Below are 20,363 nucleotides of genomic sequence, written 5' to 3' on the forward strand. Positions count from 1 at the left end.
ACGTAGGCATTCATCGACTGACGTCAGAACACAAGGTTGCGGAATTGTTGTGTGATAAGGGAGACCCGTGTCCAGTAGTTACAGGACCATAGAATTCTATGACAGGACAAATTTGAGTCGCTTTCCTTGGGGTATAACTCATGGCACAGTTCCTGAGCTCCTTTTCATGGTCAGGCCCCGTCCTTCTTGTTCTCACGTCAGGGTCAAATGCATTTGTTGATATTTTAGACATGTTAGGTTTGGGACTTAATATAAAAAAAATTCTGACGTCACGAGTCGAAGGGCGGGACGGAGCGTGCGAAAAGTGAGACCCTCTTGCTTGCGATTCTTTATTTCATCTTTATCCCAGTAGATGATGCTGTCCGCTGTGCCTCTTCCTCTCATAGAAGAAAAAGAAGATGTGTAATGAATACCGAAACGTAAAAATGTAGACGCAATATTAACCCCTTGTATAACCATCAAAGAAACACGTTACAATTACTTGAATACTGATGATGGAGACAGGTTTCTTGTGTATATTAAGCCTCACAGTTCTTAGTGGCACTTTCTGTGTCACAGCTGATAACGAAAGGCGATTTCCGAAAGAAGAAACGTAAGTATAAGGGCCAGTGAAAAAGAACATTATTATACCCATGTGAATTATAAGAACAATTTTTACTGTCATACAGCGTAGGACGGAAGGCATAGATTACATTAATTATACAGTGTAAAAATTTCCTGCATTTAAACAACGGGCAATTCACCACCACCACCACTGCCTGCTCTCTAGAAATTTATATCCTTAAATGGTATGCAATCCTCTGTGTTTTCGGCCAACCTGGGTTGTCTAGCTATAAGGATGCAAGGTCCTCATTTCTTACCCTTTTGAAGTGTATATTTGTTACTGGTAAGAACAAAAGGGGGCGGATTTCAGTGCTTCTGTTGGTAACCCGACCGAAAGATGTGCCATTTTAATCTCATGTTAATTTTGAATAATAATTATAAGGAAAATGTGCTGCATTTCTACAAAGTAGAAATACTTGGCTGCTTGCGGAACTCTTTTTATTATTGTTGTATATATCAGTACAGTGTCTGGATGCTGAGCTTTTTATATACTACTACATATGCCTGCTTTACATCATATGAATTGTCTGTCTACATGGCTAAATGCTCATATTAAGGAAGCATAATGAATCCTTTCATGTAGAACGATTTTCTGGCCCATATATACACATTTCCTGGATACAGATTAGTGCTGCAGTCTGGGCAGTCATGTGTAGCAATCAAATGTAGTTTACATATTCCATAAATTTGTGTTTGTTTTATGTGGAAATATTGTACCCGTACCAAAATCCTTTTGAATAGGTTATGCATGTTTGGTTACATTGCTGTAGTATTTCGCCACTTTCTTCTTCACATCAGGTTAGGTAGGCTACGTTAGATTTCTGTTGTCCATTTTACGGCAACGGTTCTATTTGTTTAATGATTGTTTGCAAATATTAGGAAGTGTTTTAGAATATTGGAAACAATTGTGGAAATAAGTTCAAAGCTTGGAGAAACTAATTAGCACAGTTGAAAGCTTCATTAAGTATTATTTGCTGGAGAAATTATGATTTGAAAAGTAACTTGTGCAAGCATCTGCACTTTGCAGTGAGCAACCGATCTGTGTTCTGCTTGTCTTGCACGGAGTTTTATCAGATTTTCATGTGAGGCTTGAAAGGGTTTTTTGTGCTTGAGACCAGATGTTACGTGGATCCCACTTTTAACTGTAGGTGCAGTCCTGATTACCCTAATTGGGCATAAAGTAGACTTTGCAATTTTTTAAACTTCTTAATTGGCCACATCGTGATTTTTTTTGTGTATGCCTCCTCTTTAGACCTAACCTTATCAGTTGAGACTTTCACAGGAAAATATAAAGCTTGACGTAAATTTGGATCACCCTGTAGACTTCCATTCAAGCAACATTGCATTATATTTTTTATTCAGTTTTCACTGGATAGCATGGGTATAAGAAACTAAATCATATACCAGTACGCAAATTGGAATATCACATTCTGAGAGTCTTGCTGCATGTTTTCTAGGTTTTACATTGCTGGCAGGCACGTATCTAGAAATACATTTCGGGAGGGAGGGGGGAGGGATCCGAACCAAATGTCTCATGATAATAATAATAATATAATGTCTAATTAAAATATTTAGAATTATATTTAATTAATTGAAATATTCAAACTAATATATTTTTGTAACATGAATAGGTAAAAAGACTGTATAAGGATAGTACATATTCATTATCTACAGGTAGCTTACATGTAGTTAAAGTCAACAAAATTTTAAAAAAAATCAACTGCCGTGGCAAGGAAATTAATGTTTTTGATTTGATTTATTTGACTTAGCCCTTCGTGCCACTTTTGGCTAATTTGCGAAGATGGGGATGAGTGATTATATGATGAAATTGATGAGTGGACACTCACAAACATACATGCCCAGGCCAGGATTTGAGCCCGGGACCCATGGCGTCATAGTGTGATGTGCTAACCACTCTGCCATGGGGGCCGGCAGAAATTAATGTCAAATAGATAAAAATTGAGTATGGATTGAATATAAAAAAATGTTAGATCCAGTTGATGAAAAGTAAAGTTTCTGGTAATATTTTATGTATGTTAGAATATTATAAGTAGTAAATAAATCTTGCATAAATCTTCTTTGGTACTGGCATTCAAAGTCGTATGATCCCAATATATACCTTGCCTTTCAATAAGTTTGGCAGAAATAAATAAACCTCAAGTAAACAACAAGTATATTTTTATTATTTAATCTTAGTTATTTTATTATTTTCATTATTTAATTTCTGTTCTTTGTAAGTCTTTTTTTTGGGGGGAGGTCTGGACCCCCTGGACATCCCCTAATTACGACCTTGGTTGCAGATGCATAAAGTATTGATATAGTATGAAATTGGTGGCACCCTGTCTTTCAATGCTGAGTCCAGGTTGCAGCCCTTTTTTTTTCACTGCAAATTTTTATAAATTAGTATAAATTGAGCAGTAAATTGTGGTAGATGCTCAAACTGTTTCAGCGATGCATGTATATCCTAGTAAGCACATGTATTCTGAAATATAAGTAACCTGAATAATATTTATCCAAATTCTTATCTTTATAATGTTTAGTGTCAGTATGATGAAGAAAGATAAGCGTAGAGCAGTGAAAATCCAAAGCGGATCAAGGATGTGTAGATTAGAAAAGATTAGTATGAACTGGACACCTTCAAAAGAATTTGGAGAATACCAATTTGTTTAATACACTTTGGAACTAAGCCAGTATGTTATTAATTTTATTCTGATCCTCGAATACAGTTTCTGAATAATTGGAAATTTTTAGCAATTTTGAATTATTTTGAATAGTCATGTCAACATTAAAACTCAATTGGACCTTCGGCAGATGTATTTTTTGAAATTTCTCCTCCTTTCAAAAAACTGGCATGATTGTATGATATTCCAAATTCACTGAAGTTAGTGTTATTTACTGTTTCTCTAACATGTTTACTGGCCTCCCCGATGACGCAGTGGTAACGTCGTCACCTTGTAATGAAGGGGTCCCGGGTTTGATACCCGGTGGAGGCACATGACACAGTGGTTCAGATCCCACTTTAAACTGTAGATCGAGTTCCAATTAGCCTTTCTGTGCATAAAGTCGACTTAAAACAACAAATCAATCATCTAACATGTTTACTATAAAAAATGGTTACTTCAACTTAGTAGAATTCAGGGGAAGGGTGGAAAGTGTTTTGCATCATAATAATGTACTTAAAATATTTTTTCCAGATATTTTCCCTCCAAAGTAAACATGCATTTTATGTATTACATATAGGTGGGAATGTAGGTTCATCTTCCTTCCCAAATTATATACTAGTTGTTCAGTGTGTTTTATATTTGTTTGTTTGATTTCTGTTTTAAGTCCACTTTATGCACAGATGGGCTAATCGGGACTGGACCTACAGTTTAAGGTATGATCTGAACCACTGTGCAATGTGCCTCCACCAGGTATCAAACCTTGGACCCCTTGAGTTTGTTATATGATTTTCACAAGTTGTACAGTGAGAGGAAACAGTGTGAATATTGATAATAAGTTATATAATAAGTTTGAAGTACTAATTTGTGCATTGGAAAGTTTTTCAAAAAAATATTTTCTGAGTACTTAGCTCGTGAAAACTATATTGCACAAGTGACCACACAGTTGTTGCTATGTGGAGAAATTTCTTAGTGTGAAAAATGTTGCATACATGTGCAACAGAGGATTTGAAGTGCACACAAACTACACAAAATGTATAATTACTTACTTCATAGCTTAATGATAATGCTAAAAGCCTCCCTCATAGCGCAGTGGTTGTGTCGCCGCCATGTAATCAAGGAGTCCCAGGTTTGATACTCGGTGGAGGCGCATAATGGTTCGAATCCGACTTTAAACTGTAGGTCCAGTCCCAATTAGCCTTACTGTACATAAAGTGGACTTAAAACACCAAATCAACAACCAACTCAATCAATCAATCGATAATACTAAAAGCACCAAATGTAACATGCCTAATCTACCAATGTAAGTATACAGGGTGCAGTAGAAGTAATACCCTTTTAGAGTTGCTTGTAATCTTTACTAATTTTTTTTGTGATAATTGCAGGTGGTTAAATGAAGTTTAGAAAAATTACAGTTCAACAATACCACATGTAATATGCACATCCTTTACATCGAAAGGCTGTCCTCCTCTTGTGTGAGACAGTCACGTGCCCTACCAACTACACTCAATCTAGTCTTATGACATAATTCTTGGTTAATGTCAGATATTTAGTCTCTAATTGTGTTTTGCAAATCAGCAGCGGGTTGGGGTTTTGTCTGGTACTCTTTAAAATATTTAAAGGGGGGGGGATAACTATACGGGCCATTTTACCTCATAGCTTTTGAAAAACCAAAGCTTACTAACCCAATACATCGTTGCAATTAAAACATCTCGAAAATATTCACTTTATAATTCGCTGGCAAGAAATGGGCATTGCTTCTAATGCAACCTGTATATAAAGATGGGATTGGAAAAATTAGTTTACACCAAACACACATTAATAATTAGTAATTCTCTTCAGTGTGCATTTCTAAATATGTGTAGAATTCAGTTTATGAAGAAATACATTTAGGAAAGTTGTATAAAATGGTTGATCTTGAAATACCGCCGTCCTCCCTTGCAACTACTCTCTAACAAAGCTTACCACTACAACCGATGAAGTGAAAAGTTGATTGTCATCTCTCCCAGTTCACCGTGCACTAGGGCCAGACAATATCAACACCATCTTCCCAAGGGAAACTGAAGAATCTGCATTCTCCTGAATAGATGTTTCTCAGAAGGCATCTTTCCCCACAGTTGGAAGTGTGCATGGAACACTCACATTCACAAAAGTGGCATCAAAAACCTTGTTTCTTCTGAAGGCCAATCTCCTTATTCTCTTCTCTGTCCATCATCTGTGAAAATATAAAGACTGGCTATATACGAATAAATTTGTTTCGCCCCATCTAAGCTCAGATCAACATGGCTTTCTTTCTGGTAGTTCATGTCTTATGAACCTGTCTGTCTTTCTGTCATATGCTATGAACTGCATTTCAATCAATTCGCAACTAGACATAATATATTTTGATCTGACCAAAGCTTTTGATGCTGTTAGTCACAGTCTTCTGATTCACAAATTGTTCAATAGATTCAACGTTCACTGTAAATTTCTAAACTTGCTCACATATTACCTTAGCAATCGCTAATAATGTGTAATCCTTCCAGGAACTCTATATAACTTTCTTCCTGTCCTCTCTGGAGTACCACAGGGTAGCGTTCTAGGACCTCTGTTGTTCATATTATTACTTGATAACCTTACCGACCATCTCACAGCCGCCTCTAGTAATTACCTTCTTTTCGCAGATGACTAAAATTTTCAGGAAAATCTCCACTTCCAATGATGCTCATCTTATCCAGAATGATGTAACATTTATTTCCTGGTGCCTGAAATGGAAACTTACATTAAATTCTGAAAAAATGTACTACTGTCACCGTCTCTCTAAAAAAGAAACTGTTAAAGTCATCTTACTCCATTTTTGGCAATAACACCAAAGAAGTATCTTCTCACAAGGACCTAGGCATTGTTTCCAATCAAAAACTCACATTTGAAGAACATATTGCAGTCACCACAAAAACAGGCCATGCATCTCTTAGGTTTACTGTATCATTTCACTGAAATTAGTGATATCTCAGCCCTCACCTTATACTTCAAGTCATTCATTTCCCCAATAATAGAATACTGCTCACCTTATACTTCAAGTCATTCATTTCCCCAATAATAGAATACTGCTCACCTTATACTTCAAGTCATTCATTTCCCCAATAATAGAATACTGCTCTCTTGTCTGGTCCATGGCATGTCCCACTCAGCTCTCTAGAATCGATTCCATCCTTCATTTTTTCCTGGCTGTAGTTCGTTACAGGGTTCCCTCATTATGCAATTTTTCAAAACTGAATCTCCTGTCCTATCTACATTTACTGACTCCATCAGTGCCGTTTACTGAACGATTTCAATTGTCAATGGCAAAATATGCTGCAACATGCTCTTCCAGGAATTCCACTTTCGAGTGCCTATGCACACAACATGTAATACAAATCTATTTTACACAAAAAAGCCTAGACTAGAAATTCAAAACAAGATCGCTCATCCACAGACTTCCCACTGAATATAACGACCTCCCATCAAGTGCTGATATATTTTCCACAGAGTATGCCTTTCAGACTACCATCAGAACATACGTTGCTAAATAATAGTAATTTTTGCCATCTTGACTTATTTTTGTTTTTCCTTTGTGTTATTTTGTTCTTTTCATTGTTGATAATTTCAGTGTAAAATGGTCACATGCTGTGTCTGAAATTTTCTCAATAAATTAATAATTATAATTAGAGGAAAAGGTCTAAATATGGGCTCCCCTTTTTATTTTGTAATTTTTGGAGGAAAAAAAAATATATATCAAGCACATGCCTTTAAAATGCATATCTATGAAATATATACTTAAATGTAATGGCATGCTAAAGTATAGAAGGTCTCATTTTTTCTTTTTAAAAAAAGCAATTTCCAAAAAATGGTAAAATGATGTATTTCAAAATTGTGGTGTAAATATGGGCTACTAGTGGCAATATCACAAAAAGCAATTAAAATTTTTAAAAAAAACAGTCATTTATCACTAAAACATTATAAAATTCATATTTATGAACTGTTGTTTTGAAAATCACGCGGAATGGGAAAAATCAAAATTAAGAAAAAAAATCCAAATATTTGTTGAAAATGTGATCTCAACATTAGACATCATGTCATAGCCCATATTTAGACCATCACACTATTTTTCTTCTTCAATTTATTTTTTCTCTGTGGTATATATTTCACAAACAAATCATAGCATTATAAAAGCCCACAATTTTTTTTATGTACCACTAATATCATAACCTATACAAAGCAGATGAGAATTCAGAAAGTGCTGAGTTAAAACATACCTGCAAAAAGTTTTCCTAGGTCACAATTCTATAACAGCATCCAAGCCCGAAACTAACCAACACTTTCTCTTGCAAATTGGCGCCACAACCTTTGTCCTTGACAGATAACCAGTTCCAATAGCCTGCAGCACCCGGGAGTGCTGATAACTCCAAAACCCATATTTAAACCTTAGCCCATATTTAGACCTTCTATACTTGTACAACATTAAGCCTTTGAGGAATTGTAATATTCCTAAGGGAAGACTGAATTAATTTTTTTCTGAATTTATATATTATTATTTTCATTTTTAGGATATTGCAGTGGAGCTCATCTTTGGAAGAGAAACTGACAGATTTTGCAAAACAAGTAACCAATATTGATGTTATTAAAGAGGTAAGTTTGGTGTATGCAAGATTTTTAGTTAACAGAAAATTTATATTTCTTTGAAAAAAATATACTCATATTCTTACAATTTTAATTACCTCTAGTGTGCTTTAACCAAGTCCTGGGGTATGTACCTCCTCGATGGCGCAGTGGTAGCATCATTGCCTTATAATCAAGGGGTCCCAGGTTTGATACCCGGTGGAGGCACATAGTGGTTCAGATCCCACTTTGAACTTTAGGTCCAGTCCCGATTAGCCTTACTGTGCATAAAGTGGACTTAAAACACCAAATCAATTAAGTCCTGGAGTGAAGATTTTCTGTCATATCTGTGATATTAGATTTGTCAGTTTGTTGATCTCATGCTAGCAATGTGTAAGTTCTCGTTTAAATGCATGGACCAACATTTTGCCTCAAGGTTTCTTGTTCATGTTATAATTAATGAAGCCTTTCATTCCATCGATTATCATTTTGGTATGATACACCAAATTTACATGAAATTTCCTTTTTTTTGTGGAAAGGGTTTCTCAAATTTTAAATTGTTGTACAATAGTTGTATTTATTTTTAAATTCAGATCACAACGTGCATGTTAATACAGTAAGATTTTCACATGTGTTCATTAGTTACTATTTTACTTTCAGCGTTACTCCAATGTGACGGATATATCATTGCTGCGTGCAAATGGTGAGGACATATTGAGAGAAACTGTGGATGATCTAAATGCTATGTGTGACAAAAAGAAAAGAGCACTTCAGGTATGCATAAGTAAAACCAATAATTTCATTTGTAAAAATACTCTATTAATAATATTTAGTGCCTATAAAACTGCAAAATATGTATGTAATTATGTCATAAAAATTGAAAAATATGTCTCAAAACATTAGAAATATGTCATAAAAAATTTTAAATGTCAGAAAATTCAGAAATATTCCCTGTAAAGCTAAAAATATGCCCAACAGTACTTTCAAATTTCTCATTACACGGGAAGTCAGTATCTTCCAGAGAAGATGGACTAGGGTGGTGGTGGGGTATTAAATGAAGTCAGAATTCCTTTAACCAAATAATGTAGTGGGAAAATATAGAAAATAATGTGAGGTTCACTGCAATTATTCTAAGCAGGGACAGAGTATGCACACTGGCTCAAGTGACAAGATATCTTGAAACTCCTGTACTGGATTGCTGATAGAGTAAGGGATGTAATAACAGAATGTTATTTTTACATTTGACTGATTGTTGTGAGAAGCGAAGAAAAGGTAAAGAAATGAGAAGAATTGAAACTTGTTTACGGTGATTCTTGTGCCCGCACAGCAATGACAGAGAATATTTTTCCTTAATAATGTTCACATGGCTATCAGTTGTCAGCGGGATAAAAAAGTGGGAGGGGGAGTATTATTGTTCTCTATTAGTTCATAAGAAAACACCGCATCTTCTTTTAATTTCTTTGTCCTTAATTTCCTTATCCTGACATAGATAATATAAACTATCCGTTGCGTTAAAGGTACTAAGAATAAATTATAAAATAACCGATTATGTGCTAGACAATTACGAAATTATACAGAAATATCTTATTATGAGAAAATTGAAGAAATATGTTGTAAAAATGTGAAATTGGTATGATATGTCAAAACGTGCCTATCAAGTTTGTCTATTTCAGCTGATTTTCATCAGATGCATAAAGATCTCACTCCAGTATTCGATTCGATGCCAAATAAGAAATATGTTATAACATAAAGCCTCGGGCCCTAATGATAATAATCTAATACTCATGCCCATTCCTTTTTCCATTTTTTTCTGTGCTTTAACATTCAATGCAGTATTTTATATTATGCAATTAGAGAACATTTACATAATTCTTGTAGTGTATTGATATTGAAAACATTGTCCGTTACAGTATTCCTCTCAACTTTCATTACTCTATTTGGAGGTTGAGTTGGGCCTAATATGTCAATGATGAGTGGAAAAAACACAATTTTCTCTGCAGACTAATATTTTAACTTACAACCATGCTTGGTAAAAATGGATACTGATTGTGGGAGTTATTTGTGACACATTTCTATGTATAGAGCAGGAATGGACCATTATGAAATTTTTGCCAACACTGATATAGTATAAATATCAAATTTACTGATTTAAATTTTCCTTGAAGAGCATGAATTAAACTTCTTAATGAATGTTACCAGATGACTTGAGCCTTTTTTGCTTTTTAAAAAAAGAACCACATATTGAAACATTGCATTTACAGAAGTAGGGTACATGAGTTTTATGTTTACAGGGTTTGTCCGGAAAGTAATGAGACTGGGTCCAGGAAATAAAATTTATTGATCCAATTGGTACAACTTGTTAAAATTCTTCAAAGTACTCTCCTTGGCTGTCGACACACCACTGCCAGCACGATTTCCATGCAGCGTACACCTCCTGGAAGTCAGCTTCCGACAACCCCCTCAGAACACCCGTCGTTGCTGCTTGGATGGCCAAAACATCGTCACAACGGCAACCTTTCAAGCTTCTTTTGAGCTTGGGGAATAGAAATAAGTCCGCTGGGCTCATGTCGGGACTGTACGTTGGCTGCGGCAATGTGGCAACGCTGATTCTATAATGACGTCACAAGGAACGCAGTGTGACTCGGCATGTTATTGTGATGGAGCTTCCTTTTGTCTGTCATCCAGCACTTTTGGCTCCAACTTCGCACAAATCTTGCGCATGTTCAAATTTTCACTCACAATTTTGTGTACCACTGTTTTGGGTAGATTCAGTTCTTCGGCTATCATTCTCACACTCAAACGATGGTCTTGGTCCAAGAGTTCCTTCACTTTGACAACATTTTAGTCCACACGACTCGTCGAAGGGCATCCAGAGAGTTAGCCATCCTCCACGTTTTCCCGTCCGTTCTTGAAATCCCCATGCCAAGGGAAAACCTGGGCTCTTTACAGGATTTGGTCCTGGTAGTCCTCCTTAATCATGGTGAACATATCTGCAGCGGTTTTTCCAAGCTTGAAGCAAAATTTAATGGCGAATCGTTGCTCAAGCGAACGCTGCATTTTGAGCTTCCGAAAATCTTGATGTCGTTTTTAAACACTGTTCGCACAATAAGTGACTCTTGCTCTACCAGAGCTCGGAAGCGAATGATCATGGTAGCATTGGTTAGCTAAGACCCCCCCCCCCACCACCAATCTCACTTGTGGCGGATGCACTGTTGACGACTGGAGCACCATGCCATGGCCAATCTTATTACTTTCCGGACAAACCCTGTATATCCATAAAAATAATAACAAAATGACACAGTTTTGCACTACATTACAGGGTATTTATAGATATATTGTATTAGTAAAAATATCAATAAGTTTACCAATACAACAAAATGTTTATGTTTGGTGATACTGATTGAGTATGAGTGAGTGTATAATATGACATTTTTGTCCTTATCTATGTAAAGAAAAACAATAGAAAAATAACCCATGGCGCAACAGCCCGCGAGGACCAGCGCCTACCCATCAACTCCCAGTTTCACTCCCACCTGCTGAAGTGAGAGATCAAGAGATCATTCAACCAGTTTCGGGGTGACGTGTCGTCAGCATGATGAACCCCCAGTCGTTGTTGCAGGTTTTCATGACCGGGTGACACTACCTATTTGTAGCTCCCCAATTTCCTCACTATTGTGGGTGGCCACCAGTCCCATCATTATCATCGTTCAGTTTCCTGCCTCTGGCTGGGTCGGCATAGAAGTGAAGCCTCTCCATTTTTTCCTGGTCATCCACCACTCTTCTCTTTCCACAGTGTTCCAATCTTCTCACTTCTCAATCCTTATTCTCACTTCTTGTGCATTGTAATCTTACTGGTAGTCTTTCTGCATCCATCCTCTTCATGTGTCCGAACCATCTCATCTGTACCTGATCTATCCTGTCCTGAAGCTTCACCACACCCACTGTCCGTCGGATCTCCTCATTCTTTATTCTATCACTTCTAGTCTTCCCCAATATACTCCTTTTCGACCCGGTGAAGGCACATAGTGGTTCAGATCCCACTTTAAACTGTAGGTCCAGGCCCGATTAGCCTTACTGTGCATAAAGTTGACTTAAAACACCAAATCAATCAATCAATATACTCCTTAAAAATCTTGGGTTCGAATCCTGGCCTGGGAATGCATGTTTGTGAGTGTCTATTCATCAATGTCATCATATCACTCATCCCCATCTTTGCGAATTAGCCAAAAGTAGCATAAAAAGCGAGGTAAAATAAAGTAAATCAATCAAATCCTTAAAAAATTTCATCTCCACTGCCTACATTTTTCTTTTCTCTCTCTCTGTCATTGTCCAAGTCTCTGCTCCATACATATTGACACAGATGTGTTGTATATTACCTTGTTGCATTTCGTAGGTACATCCCTGTTCCATACTAATCTTCGAACACTTTGATAATACCAGTCCCATACACAGGCCAAAATCTCCAGAGAAAAGATATTACGCTTCTTCCTCAGTGCCCCATAGCTGGAGCCCAAAGCCTGATGCCTTACACCGCATGGCCACAGTGGGGGACAATATCTATAAAGTACCACTAGTACCTACCCACATCCCCTAAATGTGCCTTCAAGGCATGGTGCTGCATGCAGGGGGAACCTTACCTAAAATGGAATGTTTATTTGCAGCAGTCTATATATAGATTGTTTTCCTTAGCTTCATTTTGCGGGCAGACTTTTTATAGCTAGTTTTTGCATTATTTAGCGTGACATTAATTTGCGGTTGCATCTATATATAGATGATATTTTTTGGTTGTACTTTCCTTCAATGTCGCTGCAGGGAAGGGTTTAATGATGATTTCAAGGAGAACAAACTTATCTTCAAATTACTGAGTAATTCGAATTATCCAAGTTCGAATTAACAAGAATCCACTGTATAAAGGCTGATTTTCCCTGTGTATGTGCGAAAGCTGAGCATTTTTTTGGTGGGAAAATTTAAATTACACAAGGTTTAAGTAATGTTTTATATCTTGTTTTGTTCAGTACAGATTAGACTATTAGGTTATGGCAAAAAAACAAAAACATTGTAATTTATCATTTCACTCAGTGAGAGATTAATGACCATCTCTCAAGAGTTTAAATAGACAGAACATAAGTACTGCAGAAAATTTTCCTCTTAAGTTATTTAGAGGATTTAGGAATTGAAGGGAAACCAATCCCCTATCTGTTCCTATAGGAGATAGACTGAGAGACCTGAAAGCACGGGCTTTCAACCATTGCAGTGGGGGGGGGGGGGGGGAGGGGCCAAGGATAGAGGCAGAAATCGTCCCTTTCCCTTGCAGCGGCCATTTCTACCTGGAACTGGTGAGGCGAAGGAAAAGCCAGCTAGAGTAGCTCCTTCCAGTCTTGCCCACTGATTGCACAGAGGGATGAGAAGCGCATGAAATAAAGGGTTGCATACAAACTGTGGCTTCAACAAGACAATAAATATTGTGATTTGAAAATAATTAGAGATGTGAGATTGATAGATCTATCTCTGCTAGACTAGCTACTCCTCAGTGAGTGCACATCACTGCTTACATAGTGTTTCTTGTTCCTTCTGATGAACCTTTGATGTTAGTCCTATGCTGAAGTTGAGGAGTGCAGAAGTATGTATTAGAACAAGAACAACTTCATTCTTCACCAACCGTTCATAGAAAAAAATAATAAACATACCTATCACACATAACACGATGCGAGATTTGTGTTTTGAGTTTGTGTCAAGATGCAAGAGTTTAAATTCTAGTTGCAGGTCTGTATTGAGTCTACAATAAATGCTTCATGGCCATGCTTGTTCACTGCTCTACAAATAACGGTTCACACACACAAGCAATGCAACTCGGAACGTGAGCTAACTTAAACAGTAAACTTCTCCCTTCTCAAACATTCGGAACATTTTGATTGTTATGACATGCTCGAAACTATACTTCTAATAACCTTGCTTGAAATGCAGTCCAGCTGTTTTGGCATGGTGTTGCCATGGCACTAGTTAAAAAATTCCAACATTTTTTTAGCATGAAATGTCTCTCAAATTTGAATTTCGTTTTCAAGCTAACTCCTAGACTCTTATAAAGTGGGACAAATAGTTTTTTAAACTAATATCAATGGGATGACCGGGATGTACCTCTGAAACAGGACTGTCCCGGTCAAAATGGGACATATGGTCACCCTACTCATGGATTACTAAGTGATATTATTCATCTTATACTTGAGCCAATATCACTGAATTTTTTATGAGGAAAATGTAATATCCCTTTTTAGTTGTGTTTATTTACTCGTTTGAGCAAAAATATTCTAATATGGTTGAAAAACTTGCTTTTTCAGAGACTTGTGAATGTTGCTGAAAATGCAACTGCCGAATATATAGAAGATGAAACTTTGCAGCTGGAAGATATTCCATTCTTGAATGTAAAGGAATTTGATGAGAATGGCCACAGGCTAGAGTACAATACACATTTCATGCAACCAGTGAATTTTACTGCATCTGGAGTACATATACCTCTAGAAATATATGAAGGATGTAAGTGTACATGGTTTTATTTCATATATTTCAAAATGTATTTTGATAAGGATGCTTTCTCTGTTTGTCTAGGAAATTTCTGAGAAATGTGACATGTTAGTGCTTTAGGTTAGACAAAATCTGTACAAATTTTCTTCACAGGAGTGAAGAATTATGTTGGCAGTCACAAGTCAAACAACCGAAACTAAGTATTGTGATATGTCGTCATCATAGATGTGTAGATTGTGTATGCAGGTAGCAGAATATAGTTAAGTGACTGATAACGAATACTTAATCTCTCTTCTAGTTGGGCACTTCTCGTCTTTTCTTGTTTATATTTTACACTGTACACAGGCCATCAGGTGTTTTATTTATACTTAATCAATGGGCATTTATCTTTAAATGGGATAATTTGCTCTGTGATAAAAACTTTACATTACTAGTGTAATTATATGAATTTTTTGCCAATAATGGCACAAAATTTACTGAGAACTAATTATATACCAATCTGGTTACATATATTATGTTGTGATATATGCTATGATGCACTTGTTTCAGTACACCACCCACAAAATTTAACACAAAATTTGTGTAAAATTTGAGACCACTTTCAAAAAAAAGAAAATTCAGTGCTGGAAAAGTACACAATGACCACTCATTGAGAAAGTAGGTGCTCCTGGTATGGACATGTTTTGGCAACCACATAAGTTTCATGCTTAATGAAATTTTATAGATAGTGTTGAGTCATGTTGCTACAGTAGTATAATGGATTTGTTGTGTTCATGCAATTTGCCAATTAACAATCATTTACTCCCTCATTTTTTTCTTAATTTTTTTGAGTTGAAAATTTTTCATCTTTTAATCATCTTTGTGGTCGTTACAACTCAGAGGTGTCAATAACTGTGTCACCAAATGATAGCTGCCTCTCAGGCTCATACATATTGTGTTTATATTAAATTAAAATTAACTCTCTAGTAATTTGCTCTGAGCCAATACCAGTGGTTTAATTTACCAGCCAATACTTATCTGGAGTCAGGTAAATTGCATAGTCCACAAAGAGTACAACACTTTAGCGGAGTCTAAATAGCCTGGAAATTATGCAAAATTTGAAATTTACATTTATTTTACACAAATATTGTGTGTAATAGTGGATTTTGAGATTAAATGAAAATCATTTTAATATTCTGAATATTTCATTTTAAAATACAGCTCTGGGATATTGACATGGTGTAGTTCCAGTGGAATATTTATGCATTAACTTTTGTAAATCTTCTGAACAACTTAAATTGTTACAGTGTTCAGTGTTGATACCTGTGGGAGTTGATAGGTATCAGTATTGTTTGCAGTGGAGTCGGGAGCCTCCCTGATCGCATAGTGGTAAAATCGGTGCCTTGTAATCAAGGGATCCCAGATTTGATACCCGGTGGAGGCACATAGTGATTTGAACCTCACTTTAAAATTAGGTCCAGTCCTAATTAGCCTATCTAAACATAAAGTGGACTTAAAACAAAAAGTCAAACAGTGGCATTGGCTCAGCCCTTCTTGTAATGTGTTTGAACATGTCTGATTGTTACAAAATAAAAATTGAAGTAAAAAAGAAAACTAGGTCAAATCTTGCAAAAAACGTTTGAAAATTTCATCTGAAAGTGTGGAATTATGATTGAAAATGATATAATATGTCTTGTTACTGGGGGAAAAATATACTTTTTTTTAAATACAATACAAAGAGCATGAGTGACACTTCATGATTGCATTGTTTATGTCTTCAAAACCATGTTGGTGATAATGAGTAACAGGTAAGTTAGGTTCCATCTTGTTTTAAAATATTACCAGAACTTGAATCTTTACTTTGCTTTTTTCTAGCTGTCCCATATAACTGCCAACAAGGCTAGGAAATTGTAGGTGTTACTCAACACATATTATTGAATTCTGTAGGTGTTATCCAACAGATATTATTGAATTCCATTGGTAAAGGTATCCTGAGGTACACATCATGATATATGTTGATGCTCTCCATGGAGTTATAATTGTGTAAACCATAAATGCATAATTGATCAGCATGGCTCCCAGGATACTTGTGTGATGAATTTGTATACAGATCCATTTGAGAGATATTTGTTGATTAGTCGAGTATTCAATGATATGCATGAAAATTTTCAGCTTAGTAATTGACAGGATGTAGAGATATTGCTTTTATTTTGAACCCTCGATGACTTTATTATTTTTCAAAGCATCTTATTATGATATGCAAAGAAAAGTGAGAAGTGCAGATTTTATAAGCTTGCATGGAAGATGATTAGTTGACTACCTTTAGTATGAAGGCATTTTGGTTTCCAGATATAAGGTGAAGCTGTAATGGAATGTGAGCCTGAATTTTCAGTTGAATGATGGGTGGGAATGGTACCTGTCATTTTTTTCTTTGTGATAATCATAGTATGGACAGATTGTGAGGGGGATTTCACACCAAAATGATAAGTGACACATGATGGCTACTTGCATTTATTCGTACCTATGGAAGTAGGCACTTATCTGATATTTGGTAAAGTTATCGGTAATTTTAGAGCTATTGGCCAATACTGGCAGAGTACCAAGTATCTATTTCCATCCATGAAAATATTAATAACATTAACTTATGTTACAATCAGAATATAAAATTAGCTGTCATTCAATTTGCTTTTTCCACACATTTGAGCACAAAATTCTGCATTTTGCATATTTCTCAGGATATGCGAACTCTTAAAGCATTGATCAGCACTGTACATATTTTTTAGACTGCTCGAACTTTAAAGATATTGGTGATTATCAACTCAGTACATGCGGGGCTGATGCAGTCATACTGAAATATATATATTGCATTGGTATTGCAACAAATTTATAAATGGGAGTAACAATGCAGAGTTGTGGTGAACTAAAGTACTGTTCATGCACAATTGTTTCTATTCCTGCATTCCCCCACTGTATGTGTTCCTTGATTATGTTTTTGGGATGCTGAGTATATCTTTTGAAATTTTTGTGAAGATTGATTACAAAGGTGAATAGATTACAGATTATGGAAATTAAGTACAACAAACTAGTTGCTAAATATTAATAAAATATTCATCTAAAATATGTCAGTGAGAACCTGGTGCCTATGTCCCTAGTGGCATTACAAGAAGAACACAACTGTGTAAAAATAAAATCTTTCTGTGCACCAACTGACAGTAGAAGTTAGAAACATGATTGTTTAACAGAAAGTTTCTATGAAATACACAATAGGTAATTACAACATTGCTGCTGAAAATGAATAAAAAACTCACAAGAAATATGTCCAATGTCTGTGCATGTAATAACATGAAAGGAATGTGTGGATTGCGATGTTAAGATACTTTTTTCAGTATTTTTAGATACAATTACCACTCATACAGAGCATTGATACATTGGTGCTGACTTCCATGGCAGAGTGGTTAGTACAGCATGCTATGATGTCACAGGTCCCAGATTCAAATCCCAGCCTAGGCTTGCATATTCTTTATAAGTGTCCCTTCATCAATTTCATCATGTCATCACCCCCATCATCGTGATTAGCCAAAACTGTTACAGATAACAAATATCAAATCAAATGATAGATTGCTCTCAATATTGGTAAGGTAAAGGTAAAGTTCTCCATGCATATAGCACCCTGCCATGAAGGCACATTTTGGGGATGTGGGGTGAAGGCCCCACACATTCTCGATTTTTTTTTTAGGTGATGTGATCAGCACCATGCTCTGGTCACCTTTACCCTCCAGGGTTGCCCTAGGTACACATTGATTTAAGGCTGGGTGAGACCCAGAGCTGCTTTATACAGGGACAAGGCTGGAAAAAGTCAAACTTTAGATCACCTACCCCAGGAATTGAACCCAGGTCTCCCGCATGGCAGTCAGATGCCCTACTCACTAGACCACCATGGCATCAACATTGGCTCATCTCTAATTGCCAATAAGAATTATGTTACTTTCTGTCACCTAATGGCAATGTATCAAATAATTCATGCTCGAAGTTAGAAAAAACTGTTTGAATTTTAAAATGTAGTGTAACAACAGTTCTTTTACAATTAAGTGGTGGTGGTTATTGTGTAATATGCATCTTGGTAGATTGGATTCAACCTTTGCTTGCTTCTGGAGATTCTGGACTTTGGGCTTCTCAAATTAGCTTTGTTGTATCCCCCCTCTCACCGAGGTGAGAATCAAATAAGTTATGCCATATAATGCTGTTGGGCAATATTGCCTGGCCCTTCTTTGTATAACAAGTTATTTTAATTTGTGGATTAGCCATTTTGTAATTGTTTTAAAAACATACCAAATTGTGAAGGTGTACCCCTTTTAGAAGAATTTTGTGTGAGTTATTGGTTGTGTTATTAGTATATACACCATGGCAAGAAATGAAGTTTTATTTTGCAGCTAGTAATCTATGAATTATGGACCCAAATTGTATTGTGAGCATGTTTGTTTGTGTCATTGTCATTATTTACCATTTTTATTGTGGTGCAGTTAATATTAAAGGAGATAAAAATAGTTGAATTCTTTCTGATTAATGCTGATTTAAATGACACTTGTTTTAAATTTAAATTGTATTTCCTTTCAACTCTTGAGTTGGAAAGATGTTTTTCTGATTAGGTTGTATTGTGCTATGTAGCTAAGAAGCTATATTCCACTAATGTAAAAAGCTATATTGCTTTTTACAAGAGTAATTAATTGATTTTTAATGCAGTGAATACGGAACATTTAATATGCTGGTACAAGAGTACGCTGTTAAAGCGTACATTGGAAATGGAATGAAGTAGTGATTGATGCGACCTGGATGTTGTAGGCTGGTTGGGTTCTTGAAATTCATTTTCCAGAAGAGCCTAAGTGTTTTAATCTTGTTGATTTTTACTTAACCATATCTTCTATAATATGCAAAACTTGAATGTGTTTTGTATGCATTATACAGGATGTTTCAGGAGGAATCAGTGATATTCTGTCAGCTGGAAGCATTGATGATTCTAAGCAGAAAAGGTTTACATGAACATGGGTTCGATTCATAACGCTTACCAAGACTATGTATGTAAAATGTACATGCGTCCCCAGACATAAAGTATTGTAGAAATGACAGTATTTCATGCAGTTGCATGTTCCAATGACATATGAACACTGGGAAGGTTCCCTGATTCCTGTAATGTGCGAAACATGATAGCTGAATTCGGTGCTCTGCACAATGGAAATTGTCGCTGGTATTTGTCAGGAGCTGCATTAGCACTTCCATTACAATATCCACATACTCTGTGCATGTGTGTGTGTGTGTGTAGTTGTGCAACATTTGTATGGCCACTGACAGGTCACTGACACGAACACAACAGTCAACTGCACCTACACACTGTCTATCCATTCTGAACAACTGCTCTAGCACTGGAAGACATCACCAAAGGCTTTGCACAAGGCCACACAGGAGGAGTCCATGCTGCCGTTTTGTCTGGCCAGGAAACTGCTACCAATTACACAACACTACATACTGTAATTTCTCAGTAACTACTATAAATTGGACTAGATGTTCATGTAACCTTTTTTGCTTAGAATCATGCAACATTTTCACCTACCAGACTATTGCGGATTCCTCCTGAAACACCCTGTAGGTACATGAAGTATATACATGTACAAATGTCTTTCTTGCATCACGATAAAATAAACAACAAAAATGACAGTGTGACATTGCAATTTTGTGATGACAATGGAAAATTCAATTTCAGTTCAGTCCATAAGCATATAGACATATGCTACAGACCATAATTGTGTGAAACACTCAATATGCAAGTTGAAAGTGCTCTCATTCATAACAATAATAATATCCCATGATGCAACGGCCCATGAGGGCCAGGGCCTATCTACCGACTGCCGTGGGAGATCATCCAACCAGTTATGGGGTGATGTGTGGTCATCAGGACGAACCCCCAGTCATTGTTGTAGGTTTCCGTGACCG

General features: G+C 36.3%; 1 protein-coding gene across 2 annotated transcripts in view; it reads left to right on the forward strand.

Moving 5' to 3' along the window:
• The first annotated feature begins 359 nt into the window (after positions 1–359).
• Positions 360–20,363, forward strand: part of LOC145984265 (voltage-dependent calcium channel subunit alpha-2/delta-1-like) — a 102,337-nt gene continuing 82,333 nt past the window's right edge. For both annotated transcript variants that reach the window (XM_083117875.1, XM_083117876.1), the window contains exons 1-4: positions 360–592; positions 7,829–7,910; positions 8,541–8,654; positions 14,216–14,411. In XM_083117875.1, the coding sequence (XP_082974001.1) occupies positions 492–592; positions 7,829–7,910; positions 8,541–8,654; positions 14,216–14,411 (493 nt within the window). In that variant the 5' untranslated portion in view covers positions 360–491. The remainder of the gene's footprint in view (positions 593–7,828; positions 7,911–8,540; positions 8,655–14,215; positions 14,412–20,363) is intronic.

This window comes from Lepisma saccharinum, chromosome 2 (assembly GCF_977018435.1).
Source record: "Lepisma saccharinum chromosome 2, izLepSacc3.1, whole genome shotgun sequence".
Classification (NCBI taxonomy): Eukaryota; Metazoa; Arthropoda; class Insecta; order Zygentoma; family Lepismatidae; genus Lepisma; species Lepisma saccharinum.